Here is an 18660-nt window from a genome sequence, read left to right as displayed (position 1 = left end):
CTTCACTCTTAACCTCTCTTCCCCTTGCTCACACTGCTCTTACCACCCTGGCTTCCTTGTTATCCTTGAATCCTCAAACATGCTCTGTCCTCAGGGTATTTCAAGTTTATTGTCCCATCTACATAGAATGATTTCCTTCTCCAACTCCCTTATATCAGACTCAAAAAGGTCAGTAACTTGCCCAAGGTCACAGAAGCTACTAAAATAAAGTTTATAATTGAAACTCAAGTCTCCCTAACTACAAAGTAAATGTTTTTTCTACCATATTTTGCTATACCATGGTTTAAGGAAGAGAAGGAACAGGTAAATGTAAGGATTTTATTTTGGGCATTGATCAAAGATGATAGTGATTGGGATCCACTGGCCTCAAATTTCTGATGTGCCAAAATAGAGGGAGGCAATGAGTGGTATCCAATATCTGGCTTTCCTACTCCCTTGCTCAGGAAACTTGGAGTGGCTCTCTGCTGTTATCAGATTATTTCCAGGCTTGTTATTCTGCCATTTAAGGTCATCCTCATGTGACCTCCATGTAGCCAGCCTGCTAACTTATGTTCCACAACATTCTTGGCCATGCTGGTTCTGTCATTCCATCCATTTATCTTCCCTTTTTTTTTTTTTTTTTTTTGCTGCTGTTAACCTCATACATAGTTACATAATTTTTTTTCTTGTGATGAGGACTTTTAAGATTTACTTCCTTAGCAACTTTCAAATAGGCAGTACAGTATTATTAACTGATCACCATGCTGTATATTACACCCCTATGACTTAGGTATTTTATAACTGGAAGTTTATACTTTTGACCCCCCCTCACCCCCACTCCTCCCCACCTTAGGCAATCACAGATCTGTTCTCTGTTTTGTTTTTGTTTTTGTTTTAGATTTCACATACAAGTGAGATCATATGGCATTTGTCTTTCTCTGTCTGACTTATGTCACTTAGCAGAATGCCCTCAAGGTCTTTCCATGTTGTCACAAGTGGTAAGATTTCATCCATTTTTATAGCTGAATAATATTCCATATATATATATAGCATTTTCTTTATCCATTCACCCATTGAAGGGACTCTTAGGTTGTTTCCATATCTTGGTTATTGTAAGTAATACTGCTGTGAACATGGGAGTGCACGTATCTGTTTGAGTTAGTGTTTCTGGTTTCTTCATAAAAATACCCAGAAGTGGAATTGCTGGATCATATGGTAGCTCTAGTTTTAATTTTTTGAGGAACCTCCATACTGTTTTCCATTGGCTGTACCAATTTACATTCCTACCAACAGTGCACCAGGGTTCCCTTTTCTCCTCTTCCTTGCCAACACTATTAATTCTTTTTGATTGTAAACATTCTAACAGGTATGAGATAACAGCTCATTGTGTTTGTGATTTGCATGTCCCTGATGATGAGTGACGTTGAACGTCTTTTCATGTGTCTGGTGGTCATCTGTATGTCTTCTTTGGAGACATGTCTATTCAGATCTTTTGCCCATTTTTTATTTGGATTATTTGGGGGATTTTTTTTTTGCTATTGAGTTGAGTTCTTTTTCTATATTTTAGATATTAACCCCCTATCAGAGTTTTCTCCCATTCAGTATGTTACCTTTGATTTGGTTGATGACTCTCTTTGCTGTGCAGAAGCTTATAGTTTGATATAGTCTCACTTGTTTGTTTTTGCTTTTGTTGCCTTTGCTTTTGATGTCAGGTCCAAAAACTCATCACCAAGTCAAGGAGCTTACCGCCTGTGTTTTTTTTCTAAGAGCTTTATGGTTTCTGGTCTCACATTCAAGTCTTTAGTCCATTTTGAGTTGATTTTTATGAATAATATAGTAGTAGAGCTTCATTCTTTTGCATGTGGCTGTTCAGTTTTCCCAATACCATTTATTGAAGAGACTATATATTGTATATTCTTCCCTCCTTTGAATGTAAATCAATTGAACATGTATGTATGGATTTATTTCTGGGCTCTCTGTTGCACTGATCTGTGTGTCTGTTTTTATGTCACTACCATACTGTTTTGTTTACTATAGCTTTGTAATATAGTTTGAAATCAGGGAGTGTGATGCCTCCAGCTTTGTTCGTCCTTCTCAAGATTACTTTGGCTATTTGGGGGCTTTCGTGGTTCCACAGAAATCTTAAGACTATTTGTTATATTCCTGTGAAAAATCCATAGGACATTTGATAGGGATTTCATTGAATCTGTAGATGGCTTTGGGTAGTATGGACATTTTAACAACATTAATTCTTTAAATCCATGAGTCTGGAATCTTTCCATTTATTTGTGTCTTCAGTTTCTTTCATCAGTGTCTTATAGTTTTGTATATTGATTTTGTATCCTGCATCTTTACTGAATTAATTTATTCTAACAGTTTTGTGATGGAGTCTTAAGGAGTTTCTATATATAATATTTCATCTGCAAGTAGTGACATTTTTACTTCTTTCTAATGTGGATTCCATTTATTTCTTTTTCTTGCCCAATTGCTCTAGTGCGAACCTCCAATACTGTGATGAATAAAAGTGGCAAGAGTGGGCATCCGTGTCTTATTCCTGACCATGTATCCTCTTGTTAACTTTCTTACCTATTGTTTTCTCACTAATTCAAATCTTTTCACTTATTTCAGGTACTATAGTCAGCTTTTATTAACTCCCTGATGGCTTTCCCTCTAGGTATGTTCCCTAAGCAAATTTGAATTCAGCATATGTAACATCTCGTATGTTAACTCTATTTCTTTCCTTCTGTTTCTTGTTTCTTATAGATATTATCTGACCAGATAACAAATTCTTTGAGAATAAGGAACATACCTATACCTGTTGTGATCTCCTACGAGATGTATAATAAATGATGAACGAATGACAGTTTCTTTAAGGTGGCCACCTAGTTGGGCCTCTTTGTGAGGTTTAAAGAGAATTGGACCCATTGAGTATCTGACTTATGAGCCCATATGAAAGCATGGTAACACTCACTAAGAATAAATGACTCCATTCTGGCAAACCCATGAAAGCAAAGAAGTCAATTTTCCAAGATACATTTATTCAGTATTGATAAGGTGCCTACTGTGTGCTATGCATTGTTCTAGGATTTATGGATACAAGGAAAAAAGGTATAATTCCTGTCTTCAAGCTGCTCTCAGTCCTCTAACTGAGCTATGCCCAGGGAATCATGGAAGCACAGAAAGGGAGGCACTTTACTTGGCCTTTCTGAGTGGTGAGGTGCTGTGAGATGGTCCCATGAAAGCATTCCCACAGAATAAAATGATTCCACGCAGAGGTACCAGCTTCTGTGGTGTTTTGGAATGAGGACTTTTCCCTCTTATTTTTATTTTTAAAATGTTCAAATACAAAGAAACGTATAACCTCATAAATATGTCACAATTTGACTGTGTTCCTTACTTTCACAATTGGCATAGATTTGCAATCCCTGTAAATCAAAACTAAGCAAACTTTTTCTCTAAAGGTCCAGATAATAAATGTTTAGGTTTTGCAGGCCAAATGATCTCTATCACAACTACCGAACCTCCCCCACTATAGAAGGAAAAAGAGCCACAGACAATGTGTAAATGAATAAGTGTGGCTGTGTTCCAATACAGTTTTATTCATGGACACTGAAATTTGAATTTCATGTAATTTTCATGTGTCATAAAATACAATCATTTTGATTTTTTCCCCAATTATTTATAAATGTGAAAACTAATCTTAGTTTGTAGACCATATAAAAATAGGCAATGGGCTGGATTTTTGCCTGTGGGTCATAGTTTGCTCTTTCTGCCTTGTCTTAGCTCTTTGTTTATATTTAGTAGGTGTATCATCTGGTATGATATCTACTTTTGAGAGAGTGAACTGCTATTCTGATATAACCTATATTAACCTATGAACTATATCACTTTGCCACTGTGACTTTTATCGCAGTTTCCTTTGTAGATACCACGTGCTATCTCCCTCAGTCACCTGGGTTAGATACCTGGAAATCCTCTGAAGTTCTCATTCTTTACCACTCACCTAGCCAGTGATTATTAAGGCTTGTAGGTTCTACTATTAAAATAATTCTTCTTTCTAGTTTATCTCCACTGCTTCTGTTTTAATTTAAATTCTCATAATAGCTAAGTTGGGCCACTGTGATAGCTTCCTCTTAGTTTTCTAACGCTAGTCTTGACCCCTTTTATTCCGTGGGCCACTGTTTTCTAAAATGTAAATGATGGTGTTACTTCCTAGATTTAAATCTTTCATTGGCATACCAGATACATCAAACTGATTAATAGTGCAGGCTCTGGGACTATACTGCCTAGCTCTGCCACTTACTACCTTGTGTGACTTTGACCAAGTAGCTGAATTGTTCTACGCTCCAGTATCCTAATTATATAAGATATGGATAATAATAGTACACTTCTGAGAGGTTTGCCAGGGTGATTACCTGAGGTATTCTATATTAAAAGACTGTGATAGTGCCTGCAACAAAGTATTCAGACATTAGCCACTATTTTTATTATGATTGAACTCTTTTCTACTTTTTCAACCTCTTCTTCTATTGTTTTTCTGATAGGTATTTTTTACTCCAGCCACATTGCAGTTCTGTCAACAGGTCACAACAGTATATCCACATTTAGGAAGGCTGTCCTACCCTTCTAGGTGAAGTTAGCTCTCCCTTTTTGTTCTCATAACTGCTTAAATGTACTTCTCCTTTATGTAGTGTATTATAATTTCTTTTAAACTCTGTACTAGCCTGACAACTTCCAAGGGCTGGGACCATATCTGCAATTCTGCATTCTCAGCACCTAGCACAGAATCTGCAATATATACATACAATAAATGGTGATTGAATGTGAATCATAGCTTCTGCAGACAGAAGATAAAGTGTAGCTTCTGGTCTGTAACTTCCAGATGTAGGTTTTATTGACCACCAAGTTCATAGCATAGTACCAGACACATAGTAGTTATTAAGTATTTGCTAAATGGATGTGATATTGAAGAACTTAAATTCAACTTTAAAACAGTTCATTCATGAAATGTATTTCATTTTTAATGCTATTATTCTGCTTTCTAATTTATTTTAGATTCATTAGTATATAGAACTCCTAATTCTAAAACAAACAAAAGGACCAAACCCATTGTTGCTGTGGCACATTCTACTTTGACCTTCATAAAACCATTAAAAACAGGTAAGTGTTCATTATTTTTTAAGTAACTGAAAAACTGACATGGGATGAAGCATTAACTGCATTTCAAGTAGAAATGAATTGATACTTTTTATTGAATTAAAGCCTTGGAGAATTGTAAATATGTGCATTCAAATAACAGGATATTTCCTCAGACTTCGGTGAAATTAACTCATGGTGACTGGATTTTTAAATAACTAGGAGGTACAGTGGTACTTTTTTCCTTCAAACTTTGACTATATTTTATACCTAAAGCGTTTTCAACTGTTTTTAGCAAGTGGTGGAAAGGCAAATATTGTTCAGTGTTTTAAAGGTGGTCTTGATAGTAAAAAATGGTCTTTTGCTATATATTGCATGATAATTTAAAAGAGAATTTCTTACACAATAAACCAACTGTATTCTTAGATATTCCTAGACACCCAATGCCGTTTGCTGCAAAAAACATGTTTTATGATGAACGCTGGAAGGAAAAGCAGGAGCAGGGCTTTACTTGGTGGCTAAATTTTATATTAACTCCTGATGACTTCACTGTAAAAACAAATATTTCTGAAGGTAAACATTAAATTAATGTTTAAATTAAATAATGCTGTTGTTTTAACAGATAGTTCTTAATATGAATTGTCATTTTTAATTATGCATATATATTATAGTTAATGGCATGGTTCACTAATTCATTCACATGAATGCTAAAGAATGTGTAGGTGAGAATTTTTAGGGAATTCTTCACTGAAGGTACTAAACTTTGCTTTTTCCTTTTGCTTTCCATTCTTGTTTATCAGCCAGTGCAATTCCAGCATCTCAGGGGAATGAGTTTTATTTTAATATAGATTCAGTCTGAGTTAAAAGTGAAACATGGCTACTAAGAAATCCAATTCAATCTTCACCACATTAATAAAGTATAATGTCCTAGTGAATAAATCTAACAGTCTTCTATGGCAAACATCTCAGTGCATGTTCTGGAAAAGAGGAGACTCAGGTGTAGAACAAGATGGAAACATGCTGTCCTTCAGATATTTGAAGGCTTTTTTCCTGAGAGAGAAGGAAACTTCACTTGTGATACTCTTGCATAGAAATTAGTTTTCTTCTTGAGAGAAAATATGTTTTATAAAAATTCAAGTTGCATTTCAGAATTTAATTGATTGTTTAAAGTCACATTCTTTAGAGACTTATTTTGTTTTTAGTTTATTAAAAAGGATGGAAACAGAGAAACTAGTTGGGAGACTATTTCATTAGCATAGGTTAGAGATGATAGTATGTGAACTTGGGTAATAGTGGTAGAGGTTGTGAGAAGTGATTAGACTTGAGATCCATTTTGCAGGTAGAGCCCCAAGTTGCAATGATAGAATGGCCTAGGGTACTGAGTGAATGGTGACACCCGTATTTTGAGATAGGAAAGAAAAGAGCAAGCTTGGAAGGGGCGGAGAATAGACCCTGTTTTGGCCATCTTAAATTTGCATTTATTGCTGTATTTAAGGACATATGTATATATTGTTTAACCAGAAACATTCTTCCTTTTGTTTTTGCCCAGTAAATGCTGCTACTCTTCTTTTGGGAGTGGAGAGTCAACATAAAATCAGTGTTCTTAGAGCTCCTACAAAAGATGAAATGTCTCTCAGAGCTTATACTGCTCGGTGCAGGCTGAATAGATTACGTCGTGCAGCATGTCGCTTATTTACTTCTGAAAAAATGGTTAAAGCTATTAAGAAGCTTGAAATTGAAATTGAAGCTAGGCGGTTAATTGTTAGAAAAGATAGACACCTCTGGAAAGATGTGGGTAAGATTATAGAAATCTTTATTTATAAAGATTCTTTATATCTAAAGATGTGATTATTTATATTTTTTAAAGATTTATTTATTTGAGAGAAAGCATGCGTGTACATGAGTGGGGGGAGGGCCAGAGAGAGAGGAGGAGGGAGAGAGAGAGACTCCTCAAGCAGACCCCCCACTGAGTGCAGAGCCTGATGCAGGGCTGATCCCAGGACCCTGAAATCATGACCTGAGCGAAAATCGAGTCGGATGTTTAACTGACTGAGCCACCCAGGCACCACTTGAGATTAATTCTTTAAAAATACTCAAGATTTTATATTTCAGAGTCAAATATATACATGATCTGACTTCATTGCCTAAAATCTCATGTACTTTAATATGATCATATATATTTAAGAATGGCATGTATTTAAGTGATTATCCCTATTTTCCACTGATTTCTCTCCATAAAATTTTATTTATTGTCTCTATTTGATTAGTGGTCTGAGCTTACTTGCTTTTCACATGCATTTCAGGAGAACGGCAAAAAGTCCTGAATTGGCTGTTGTCATATAATCCTTTATGGCTACGAATCGGCCTAGAGGTAAGCATACATGCTTCAATTTTTGAAATTTTATATTTTTTATTATATACTTTTTTTATATATACCTTTAGCAGACTTATTATGTATTTTTAATAGATTTTTTAATAAAATATGGTTTCACTTATAAAGTCATTTTGTTAGCTTAATTGGTCTTTCAGTATAAAATTTAAGGTCCTTTAATAAATGCTTAGTAGGTAATTAGATCTTGCCAGTATATATTGTTGCCGTATCATCACATAGTAATATTCCTGTTTTCTTAAATATATATAGTTTGGTGCTGGATATCATAAGTATTGTAAGCTCCTTTTTGAGCTTTTACAAATGATATCCTTGGCTGTTTTAAATATATTTTCTAATTTAAACCTCTTCAAATCCCAGTAAGGTATGTTTTGTTATTTCTACTTCACTGACAAACTGAAGCTTAGATTTTAAGTGACAAGCTTAATGTCAGGATTTGAATCTATACCCATCTGATGCCAGAGCCTAAACTTGTAACCATTTTGATGCAACACTTCTCATAAAAATGTTGTCAAATTTGAGTTTTTCACTTAGTGCATGGTTCAATAATACTTAGAGTTTTAAACTAACTGAATGAAAAAGACATTAGTAGTTGACTATTAAAGATATGATTCTATTTTAAAAATGCTCTTTCCAGTTTTCTTTCATCTTTTACTAGTATACTTTTACATTTTCTTTAGGCTTTTTGCCATTGTCATGTAGGATATTCTATTCTTCAGCTTATTCCAGGTGTAAGAATAGAATGATCTTTGGGACTGGAAGGAACTGTTAACAATAATTTGGCTTTTATTTATCAAGAAATTGAGGCCCAAAGAGAACAAATGATAAGCTTACTGAGGTCACACAGTTTGATAGTATCATTGCTAAGTTTTCTTATTTCAATTTAGTATGCTTTTTGTTAATCAGAAAATTACGTATCAACTGGCTCTGCTTTCACATGTCAAATAATTCTAGAACCTTAATTGGAGTAGAACCCCTCTATTTGGGCCAAGATAAAAAGCAAGAGAGTTAGTAGAAACTTGTAATGCCTTTTAAAACTTCTGCTTGGGAGTGCCTGGGTGGTTCAGTTGTTTAAGTGTCTGCCTTCGGCTCAGGTCATGATCTCGGGGTGCTGGGATCGAGTCCCGCCTCAGGCTCCCTGCTCAGCAGAAAGTCCGCTTCTCCCTCTGCCTCTCCCTCCCAGGCTTCTGCTGTCTGTCTCACTGTCATTCTCTCTTTCCTTCTCTCTCTCTCAAATAAATAAATAAAATCTTTAAAAATAAATAAAAAATAAAACTTCTGCTTAGGTGTAGTATGTGTCGCTTCCATCCATATTCCACTGGCCAGAGCACATTATCTGGCCAAACACAAATGAGGTAGGAATATTATCCTCCCACAAGAGACACAGCAAGTCCATGTCAGTTGGTGGGAATGTATAATCCTTTTAGATGGAAAGGAGGGATGAGTAACTGTGAACACCTTAAGGTTCTGGTGGTGGTCATGACCTTTGAGGATTTTAAGAAAACATCAAAGGCAAAAAAATAAGTAAATAAAGTTTTTCTATTTTGGCATATATTTTCAATGCTTTTATCTCTACGTTTGGTCAATGTAAGGTTATAAAATATAATTTAATATGGTTTTTTTTTCTAATTGCTTTAAAAATCATTAATAATGGGGCACCTGGGTGGCTCAGTCGTTAAGCGTCTGCCTTCAGCTCAGGTCATGATCCCAGGGTTCTGGGATCGAGCCCTGCATTGGGCTCCCCGCTTGGTGGGAAGCCTGCTTCTCCCTCTCCCACTCCCCTTGCTTATGTTCCCTCTCTTGGCTGTGTCTCTCTCTGTCAAATAAATAAATAAAATCTTTAAAAAAATAATTAATAATAAGCATATTGATGTTAAATTTCATATTTAAATCAATTATGTTATACGTAATCAATGAATCATTGAACACTACATCAAAAACTAATGATGTACTATACGGTGGCTAACTGTAAAAATTTTTTATTTTTATTTAAAAATAAGAAAATTTTTAAAAATCAATTATAAACAGATCTGAACTTCGCAAATTATCATTTTAGATTATTTGCAGATGGGTTTCTACCCGTTAACTATTAGAAAACTTATAATATTTAAGTTTCTGTTGTACCTTCATGATATACTTAGTAGGATAATTAAAATTGAATTTGAACAACATGCTTACATTTGATAGTTCTTTAAAGGAAAAAATTAAAATGTAAATATGGTTTGTCAGATGATTTTTAAGAATTTATCTTAGTCCTGAGCGTTTGCCTTTTTTCATCGTACACCATGTACACTAAAGAATGCACAAAGCATATAGAGTTTAAAGAGGTTGTTCAGCAAATATCCATGTTATTTCCATACTACTTAGAAAATAGAACATTGCCAAATCCTTAGAAGATTGTAGTTTACTTTCCCCTTGTTGTATCCTTTTGCTTCTTAAAGGTCACATAGTCTTGACTTTAATTTCTTTTCAGACAATTTTTGGAGAACTCCTGTCTTTGGAAGACAACAGTGATGTCATGGGGTTGGCTTTGTTTATTCTGAACCGCCTACTTTGGAATCCTGATATAGCCGCTGAGTATAGACACCCCACCGTTCCTCATCTATATAGGGATGGTGAGTAGTTCTGCCTCCACTGCATTCTTTCCACACTGTGCATAAATGGCTTCTTCTTATTCTTTCTGGTCTCTGTTTAAAGTTTACCTTTGTAGAGAATCCAGTATAAATATTCTCCCTTTCTTTACACCCATCACTCCCCATCACTTCCTCCATCACTATAATTATTTTTACCTTTTTGTTGTCTCTACCCACCTTCTCCTCACAAGTAGGCTGTAAGCCCTGTGGAGGTCATATTTCTTTTAGCTTGTTACTATAAATGTGGCATCTAGGATGCCACTGGCATCGAGTAGGTGCTCGTTAAAAATTTGTTGCATGAGACAGACTAAATCACTGGATACTCTGTGTCTGTGCTTCCTCCTCCATGAGCTGGAAATATTAGAAACATGCAGTTTTATGAGTATTACATGAATTCATATATTTAAAGCACTAAGAAAGGCACGTAGTGTTCTGTTTGTGCTTATTATTACTTTTCTTTATTAGTATGTTATATTTTAAGGTGAAACTTTTCTTTCACAGATTAACTTGCTATGCTTTTTTGTACTTTTACTTAAGGTCATGAAGAAGCTTTGTCTAAGTTTACATTGAAAAAGTTATTGCTGTTGGTTTGTTTCCTTGATTATGCCAAAATATCCAAACTTATTGATCATGACCCTTGTCTCTTCTGTAAAGATGCTGAATTCAAGGTATAGTTCTCATTTTCTCTTTTATATTTCACATTTAAGACTTTTACTTGTTTTTATTGTATATTTTCTCTTTAAAAACTTCTAAGTTTCCCAAAGAAGAGTACTCTGGAGTGGAATAGGATAGGAATACCTATCTAGTCCATTTTATTAGTAGTTCTAATCCTGCCTAACTTATTGGTTGACCTTTCACCAGCACACAACCCTATTAAGTTTTGTTGATTTGAGAACTCTGAGGAATTAACCGGAGGGGAAATTTCTTTCCTAATTTAGCATATTATCAAATGAATTCTAATTTTTGGAGTCTGTTATTAATTATGAGCAATTTTTTAAAAGGCCTTAAATTGGAAATAGATGTACATTATTACCATATGATATGAAACTGACTTTTGTTATGCTACCATTAATTTTACCTCATTTCTGTACGCACAGGATAAGAATTTGTTGTTATTGTAAACAAAATTATAATCTTGGGATTTAATACCTGCAACTTGTTTCTCCACAGACTAGTAAAAACATTCTTCTGGCTTTTTCACGAGACTTCCTAAGCGGTGAAGGTGACCTTTCCCGTCACCTTAGCTTATTGGGATTACCTGTTAACCATGTTCAGACACCATTTGATGAATTTGATTTTGCTGTTACAAATCTTGCTGTAGACTTGCAATGTGGGGTGCGTCTTGTGTAAGTATAAGAAATAGAAATATTTTACTTAATGGAATAGACTAAAATTTTCTGGAAAACACTTTTTTTCTGTATTTACATAGTCTTTCTTGCTCTTTCTTTTTTAATTATTAAATTTTAGAGAGAGAGAGAGTTGGGGGAGGGATGGAGGGAGAGAGAGAATCCTCATGCAGACTCTGATGAGCACAGAGCCCAATATGGGGCTCAGTCCCACAACCCTGAGATCATGAAATGAGCCAAAATCAAGAGCTGGACACTTAACCAACTGAACCACTCAGGTGCCCCCTCTTTCTTGCTCTTTCATGTGATGCAATAAATTTTTTTTAGCGTAAAAAAGATTGGAATAAGTATCTGCAACACTTTTATAAAATGCTGTCAATTTTAGGTCCAGAAACCTTGTCTCCTATGCACATTTTTTTTTCATGCTGACAGTGACAAGGGTCTGTGAGTAGTGACCAGTGATGCCCCAGAATAGAAGTTGGGACAAGCATGGAACTAATTAAAATTCAAACATTTAAGTAACACATTATGTTGACAGGGTTTCATAAGTACTGTTATTACTAGGAACCAATTCTAGTAGTATTATTAACCTTGTTTTACACATGAGAAGTAACAGTTTTATACCAAGTTTTATACCATGGTTTTGGGACATAAATTCAGGATGTCTGGCTTCAAATCATATAATATTTCTCAGTAACAAACTAAAATCCTCAAAATTGGCTTTTGTATGAGTCCAGTGAATTACCAGTTCCTGCTTTGGAAGGAGTGAACATGAGCACAGTACTGCAGTTGGCCTTTTCAGGATATCTGCGTGGGGGACATTTGTCTTGTTTCTAGGAAACTCTCCAGTTTATATTACATTTGACATTGTGAGGAAGGGATCTCTGGATCTTTATGAATCCCCAGTTCTTCAAAAACAACATACATGGCACTTGCTTCCTTCTAAATTAAATTTCCATGAACATTCTTTTCTGATTATATGTTCTCACAACAAGGTAATAGTCTTTTGAACCTTACACTAACTATTTCTCACTTGAGCAGTTTCCATATAGGCTAGAGCATTTGCTGAAAATGTTTCATATGTTATTTTTATATTTGTTTAATTTGTCCATTTCATAAATCCAAACCACTACATCTGTTTTCTGGCCAATAGGAATTCACATTTTTAGACTTTCTCCACTTTCCAAGGGGGGGCAGTGATTGGTTTTATGTTCAGTGCTATTTTCCACAATAGAAGACATTTTTTAGGCTTTTAGGCTAGTTACTAAGGATTTAGCAGTGTTGGATGCTGATGCTTTTTAGTTGGTCAGGAATTCTAACTCGTTAAGAGACTTGATTTTGCATATTAGATTTCTACTTACTTCAGTGTCAGCAAAATGATCATGGATCTTCAAGGTCATTTGAGAATGCTTGAGAATGGTTAATCCACTAATGCCATTGGTAACGGGTTGGTCTACTGTTGCAGAAATACTTCATATGTCAATTGGGTGGTTAGCTTGGGATGATCTTAAGTGACTTTCTAACCTTTAGAGATTATGGTTATATAAACAGTTCTGCCAAATTTTAGTTCTGTAAACAATTCTACCAAATTTTACCTATCTACAATAATCCATTGGGGCTCACTTTTTCTGTAGAAATATCGATTATTGTCTAGTAGATAAAATACTAGTGACCTAGATGATATTAGGGGTTTGAATTTAAGTTGTAGTAAATATGTCTTTTTAAGGTAGGTGCTCAAATATTTTTACAATAATCTGGTACAGATATAACAGAATGGCTTTTGAATCTGTTAAATCTGAGTTTTAGTTTGTATTATTAACTGTGTGACTGTTAGTAACTGTGTGACTATAGGCAGTTTACTAAATTTCTCTGGGCTTTGGTTTCTTCATCTGCAAAAAAAATGGGATAATAATGCCTGATTGTGGGACTTGCTATGAGGACTAAAATAAGAAAAGAAAGTACTTGCTTGGTGTGTAGAATACAGTAGCCCCTCCATAAACATACTTTCTCCCTTCCTTTCCTTTTCTTTTTTCCTATAGAACTCTGTTAATTTGTTCATGTGTGCATTTGTGTATGTCTCATCTTTTTTTCTTACATTCTCTTCATAGACCTCAAACCGCAGGCTTAAAATGAAAAATGACTTATTTGCCAATTATGGAGCAACAGTTTTCAGTTAGTTTTTTGGGATCTTTTTCACCTAAAATCCTTTAAATTAGGGGATTTATGTGGGTGATAACTGTATTTAAACAAAGTTCATCTTGCATTTTTTGTTTGTTTTTTAAAGGAAAGTTAAGTTTATTTCTTCACATGATAAGGACAATCATACATTGACAGATCCTTACTGTCTCAGTGTGGGGAGGGTAAAGGCAGGATATTTATGATATTTTGGGGTCTGGTTTGAGCCCCACCTTTTGATGCAGGGAGCTTTTCATATATGTTTTTATATGCCAGTGTCATCTGAAAATTCCTTTATCGTTAGGCGAATCATGGAACTTCTCACACGGGACTGGAATCTCTCAAAGAAACTCAGGATTCCTGCAATAAGTCGTCTTCAAAAGATGCACAATGTTGACATTGTTCTTCAGATTCTTAGATCACAAGGAATTCAATTAAATGATGAGCATGGTAAAAATTGAGTAAAGATAAAACTTTTTCTTCTCAGCAAAAATTGATATGTATGGATATTGTGCTAACAGATTGTCTTTTCATTTACAGGAAATACAATCCTATCTAAGGATATTGTGGATAGGCACAGAGAAAAAACTCTTGCATTACTTTGGAAAATAGCATTTGCTTTTCAGGTAATATACATTTGGTAAATTTTACACTTCTTATCAAATTTTAGTATTAATTTATAAAAGCATTTTTCATCAAATAGACTAACAATAACTGTTCCTTACTGGGGTTTATTCTGTCCCAGGAACTGGGGCAATTGCTTTATATATATTCCAATTTAATCTTCACAACACCCCTATAAGGTAGGTGTTATCACTGCTTCATAGGTAAGGAAACTGAAGCTAGAAGTTATAGCATTGATAGGAAGCAGCAATGAGATTAGAACCCAGGCTTGTGTGACCCCAAATCTTACACATGACACACTATACATTAACCACTATGCATTCTATCACTTCTGCATAAACTATGTTTGCCTTTAAAAAAAAAAAAGAAGAAGAAGAAGACAGCAATGACAGTGACTAATTTCTATGGGTTAAAAATGATATATGAAAAACATAAAGATAATTATCCTTTTTTGTGTGTGTTTCAGGTGGATATTTCCCTTAATTTAGATCAGTTAAAAGAAGAAATCGACTTTTTAAAACACACACAGAATATGAAGAAAACAATGTCTGCACGATCATGCCATTCTGATGCTATTATCAATAAGAAAAAAGACAAAAGAAATAGTGGTTCCTTTGAACAATATAGTGAAAGCATAAAGCTGTTGATGGAGTGGGTAAATGCTGTTTGTGCTTTCTATAATAAAAAAGTAAGTTTCTTTGTTTTTGTTTTAGCTCACTATCTCTTAAGTACATTTTGGTTAAAGTCAAACTTTATTCATAAAATATTTTATTTCATTGCTTAAATAATGTAGTTTATATATAAGCAAACTTTTCCTCAAATGAGTAAGGGTATTTTCACATACTGTATTTTATCTAATCTGTCAACAATTGTAGAATTCACAATCTTTTTATGTATTACTAAGAAAGAAAAAATGCCCTAGTCAGGAGTCTCAATAGGAGACATTTGTATAGAATGGGGCACCTAAGGATCACACCCTTATCTGAAAGGTAAATGCAAATAAACTCACCATGCAGAAGGGGACAATAGAGAACCTGACCACTGGGTACAAGGAGGAGAAAAAAATCTAAGTTGAGTGTTTTGTAATCATTTGTTTGATTGATACTGTATTTCTTTATGAAGTGTACCTTTAAATGTAAATATGTGAAAATGAATAAAATATCTGGTAGAGAATATGAAGCCAGAAAAATGATCATTAGTTTAGTTTAGTTTAGTTTACTAAATATAGTAAACTGTTAACACCTTGAACAATATTGTTAGTAGAAAATTTGTCAGATATATGGATAATCTTCTCCGTTTTGACTAAATACCAGAGAGCTACTGAAGGCTCTAGGGGAGAATGTGTTCAATACCTTTTCTCTTAACTTCTGGTGTTGCTGGCAGTCCTTGGCATTCCTTGGCTTATAGATACTTTACTCCAATCTCTGCCTCTGTCCTCACATAACATCTTCCTGTGTGTCTGTCTCTGTGTCTCTCTCCATATAAGGATACCAGACATTGGATTAGAATGAATCTACCCTACTCCACTGTAAAAATTAAACCTGTAATGGCCCTATATCCAAATAATGTGATATTTTGAGGTTCTAGGAAGGACATGAATTTTTTGAGAGACCCTATTTCTCCTAGCACAATAATCAAATTCTGTTTTTGAAAGTATTTTATAATTGAGAATTGGCTATAAATATGGTGTTATCCTAGGTGCTATTAGCCACTAATGTGATTTTCATAGCTATTAAAAGGAAATATGGACTACAAAACCACTAATATCCATATTACTGTCTAAATACAGTTAATCATTTTTCTGCAATTTCCAATCAGGTGGAGAATTTTACAGTGTCTTTCTCAGATGGCCGTGTGTTATGTTACCTGATCCATCACTACCATCCTTACTATGTGCCTTTTGATGCTATATGTCAGCGTACTACTCAAACCGTAGAATGCACACAAACTGGTTCGGTGGTGTTAAATTCATCATCTGAATCTGATGGAAGTTCTCTGGATTTGTCTCTCAGAGCATTTGATCATGGTTAGTCCCTTTTGCCTGATTAACTTTTCAAGTGTTTTCTTTGTCACATCAGATTTTTGACTGGAGCTGTCTAATCTCTTTTTTTTACTTACATAGTAGAAAACACTTCAGAACTATACAAAGAACTTCTAGAAAATGAAAAGAAAAATTTTCAATTGGTTAGGTCTGCAGTTAGAGACCTTGGTGGAATACCTGCTATGATTAATCATTCAGATATGTCCAATACAATTCCTGACGAAAAGGTAAGATTTTCTCAACTAATAACAGTCTCAGAAGGTGACAGTAAGATGTGTATTCTCTGTCAAACTTCTGTTTTCATCTCTTCTGTTTTCTCTTAGGTGGTTATCACTTATTTGTCATTTCTTTGTGCAAGGCTTTTGGATCTTTGTAAAGAAGCAAGAGCTGCTAGACTTATACAGACAACTTGGAGAAAATACAAACTAAAAACAGATCTAAAATGCCAACAGGTACTCCCCCAAAATGAAAACACTACAATGTGAATTGTACTTCACAAAATACCAGTTGATTGATTCCCGATGTGATTTTTACATTTTACTGATGTATGAAGTTATTGACATAATTTTAATAATTGTGTGTGTTTTGAGTTAGGGATGGGTATTTCTCCCTAACTCCTGATGTTTCTTCCTTCACTGGGTGTGTCTTCAGCCACTGTGCCCTCGCTTGCTCTACGGGAAGTAGAGTAACTTACCCCCTTTGTAAATTTGTAAAAATGAACTGAGGATACCTGACTCAGCTCTTTTCTTCTTCGTGGAACCTATCTCTGGGAGCAGTTTTCCATGAATTTTTCATGGGGTGTTCTGGAAGGCTTGACCTTGCTGCTGGAGTGCCCCTTGAGTCTGGGTGTCAGTGTCTGATTTTGCAGTTCAGTTAGCCAGCTCATTTTATCTGTCATGAAACTGTTTTCCAGTGTATCCTTTATTAGTTTAAATGTGGAATTTGGTTTCTGTTGTTTTATTTCTCAAAATGTTTGGGACCTGGGCACAGGGATAGTGATGTTATTTTTCGTTTCCTTTTGTGACCCCAACAGTACAAAATTTTACGTTACTGTAAGCTTTTTTTTTAATTCTGAGAAAAATGCAATTTTTAACCATCTGTGAAATGGTCTCCTTGATCAAGTTGAACAGACTATTCTAAGGCTTTTTTCTCCCTACCCCTATAATGATCCTATATTCACTTATTTGGAAAATCAAACAAAATAAGCATCCAGGCTTGATAAATTTATCAGATATTTCAGAAATACTTTCCACCTTATACTCCTCCTCAGTTTTGAGTTACTGTGCATTTATGATAACGTTCTTAATAACTATAAAACAACTACATTTTGGCAACTCTTAAACATACCATGTATTTTGTCATAGTTTATCAGACTCGGAAATAATGCTAATTGAAATAATTTGCTCTTACCCACTCAAACTCTTGGTAATAACTTTTGGGAACTAGGCAGTGGCTTATACTCACAAATGGTCTTTTCTGCTCCCGTATATATTCTTTGTGCCTTCTTGTGCCCCTTATCTTCTCAGAATCTGCCTCCTTGCCGACATATTCCTTAGAGGATAACTTTGTACTTCTGGAAGCTTATAGGAGAATTGCTTTAGGAGAGTTTTCAGCAAAGACTCTTTCCTGGCTGGTCCTCAAATTATTTCACTAATTCTGTTTATATGACATGGAGAGATTTAAAATCCCATGAAACAGATACTTATCAGAATTGGGGGGGGTAGTAAATGAAATCTGCTTTATTTTCTGCTCAAGATGACCTTATACTAATAAGATATAAACTAGAAAGATTTCTTATTAGCTCTTTGCTGGTGAGATCCCTTTTCCTGATTTAGGAAGTAGAAATTTTTCCTATCTAGGTAGTAGAAATTTCCCTGTTTTTTGAAGACCACTGGTTCTCTCCTTTCTCCAGGCAACCATGCTCCATCTCTTATACAATTACACTAGCATCCAATTACGTCTTTTCTTTTGCTATTTGGAACATTAAGCAGTAGGTCCCGCGTATATTCTCATCGAAATATTATAAGCTAATAAACATATAAATATTACCTTGGGATAGCTAATTTTTCAGGTGTTGTATTTTCATGTTATTGTTATGATTCATATAAACTATCCATTGAGAATAGACTGGCTCAAGTTCTTGTAGTGACAAGTGAAAATTGACTAATGGCCTAATTACCTAATGAATGAAGCAGGATTATCCAAGGGTACCCTGACACATTCTACCTTTTAGTTCTTCCTGTCAAAGAGTAGGCATAAACTGTAAATTAAAGTAAATCGCTGTATGTGGCCCATATGCAAGGTAAAATAAAACAACCTTGTAATAGGTTGGCTTAA

At 34.8% G+C, this 18660-nt stretch overlaps 1 protein-coding gene across 4 annotated transcripts in view; it reads left to right on the top strand.

Moving 5' to 3' along the window:
- ASPM (assembly factor for spindle microtubules) overlaps nt 1-18660 on the top strand; it is a 64343-nt gene that overhangs the window by 9587 nt on the left and 36096 nt on the right. For 2 of the 4 annotated variants that reach the window (XM_073884464.1, XM_025855220.2), the window contains exons 4-16: nt 5035-5139; nt 5542-5688; nt 6665-6910; nt 7419-7486; nt 9978-10119; nt 10675-10805; nt 11308-11483; nt 13963-14108; nt 14199-14284; nt 14749-14970; nt 16101-16308; nt 16405-16550; nt 16647-16775. In XM_073884464.1, coding sequence (XP_073740565.1) covers nt 5035-5139; nt 5542-5688; nt 6665-6910; nt 7419-7486; nt 9978-10119; nt 10675-10805; nt 11308-11483; nt 13963-14108; nt 14199-14284; nt 14749-14970; nt 16101-16308; nt 16405-16550; nt 16647-16775 — 1952 coding nt within the window. The remainder of the gene's footprint in view (nt 1-5034; nt 5140-5541; nt 5689-6664; nt 6911-7418; nt 7487-9977; nt 10120-10674; nt 10806-11307; nt 11484-13962; nt 14109-14198; nt 14285-14748; nt 14971-16100; nt 16309-16404; nt 16551-16646; nt 16776-18660) is intronic. The other 2 variants (XM_025855223.2, XM_025855221.2) reach the window with 1 other exon arrangement.

This window comes from Callorhinus ursinus, unplaced genomic scaffold (genome assembly GCF_003265705.2).
Source record: "Callorhinus ursinus isolate GAN/ISIS: 27379988/994484 unplaced genomic scaffold, GSC_fseal_2.0 scaffold57, whole genome shotgun sequence".
In the NCBI taxonomy this organism is placed as follows: Eukaryota; Metazoa; Chordata; class Mammalia; order Carnivora; family Otariidae; genus Callorhinus; species Callorhinus ursinus.
This window is presented reverse-complemented; position numbering and strand designations above follow the sequence as displayed.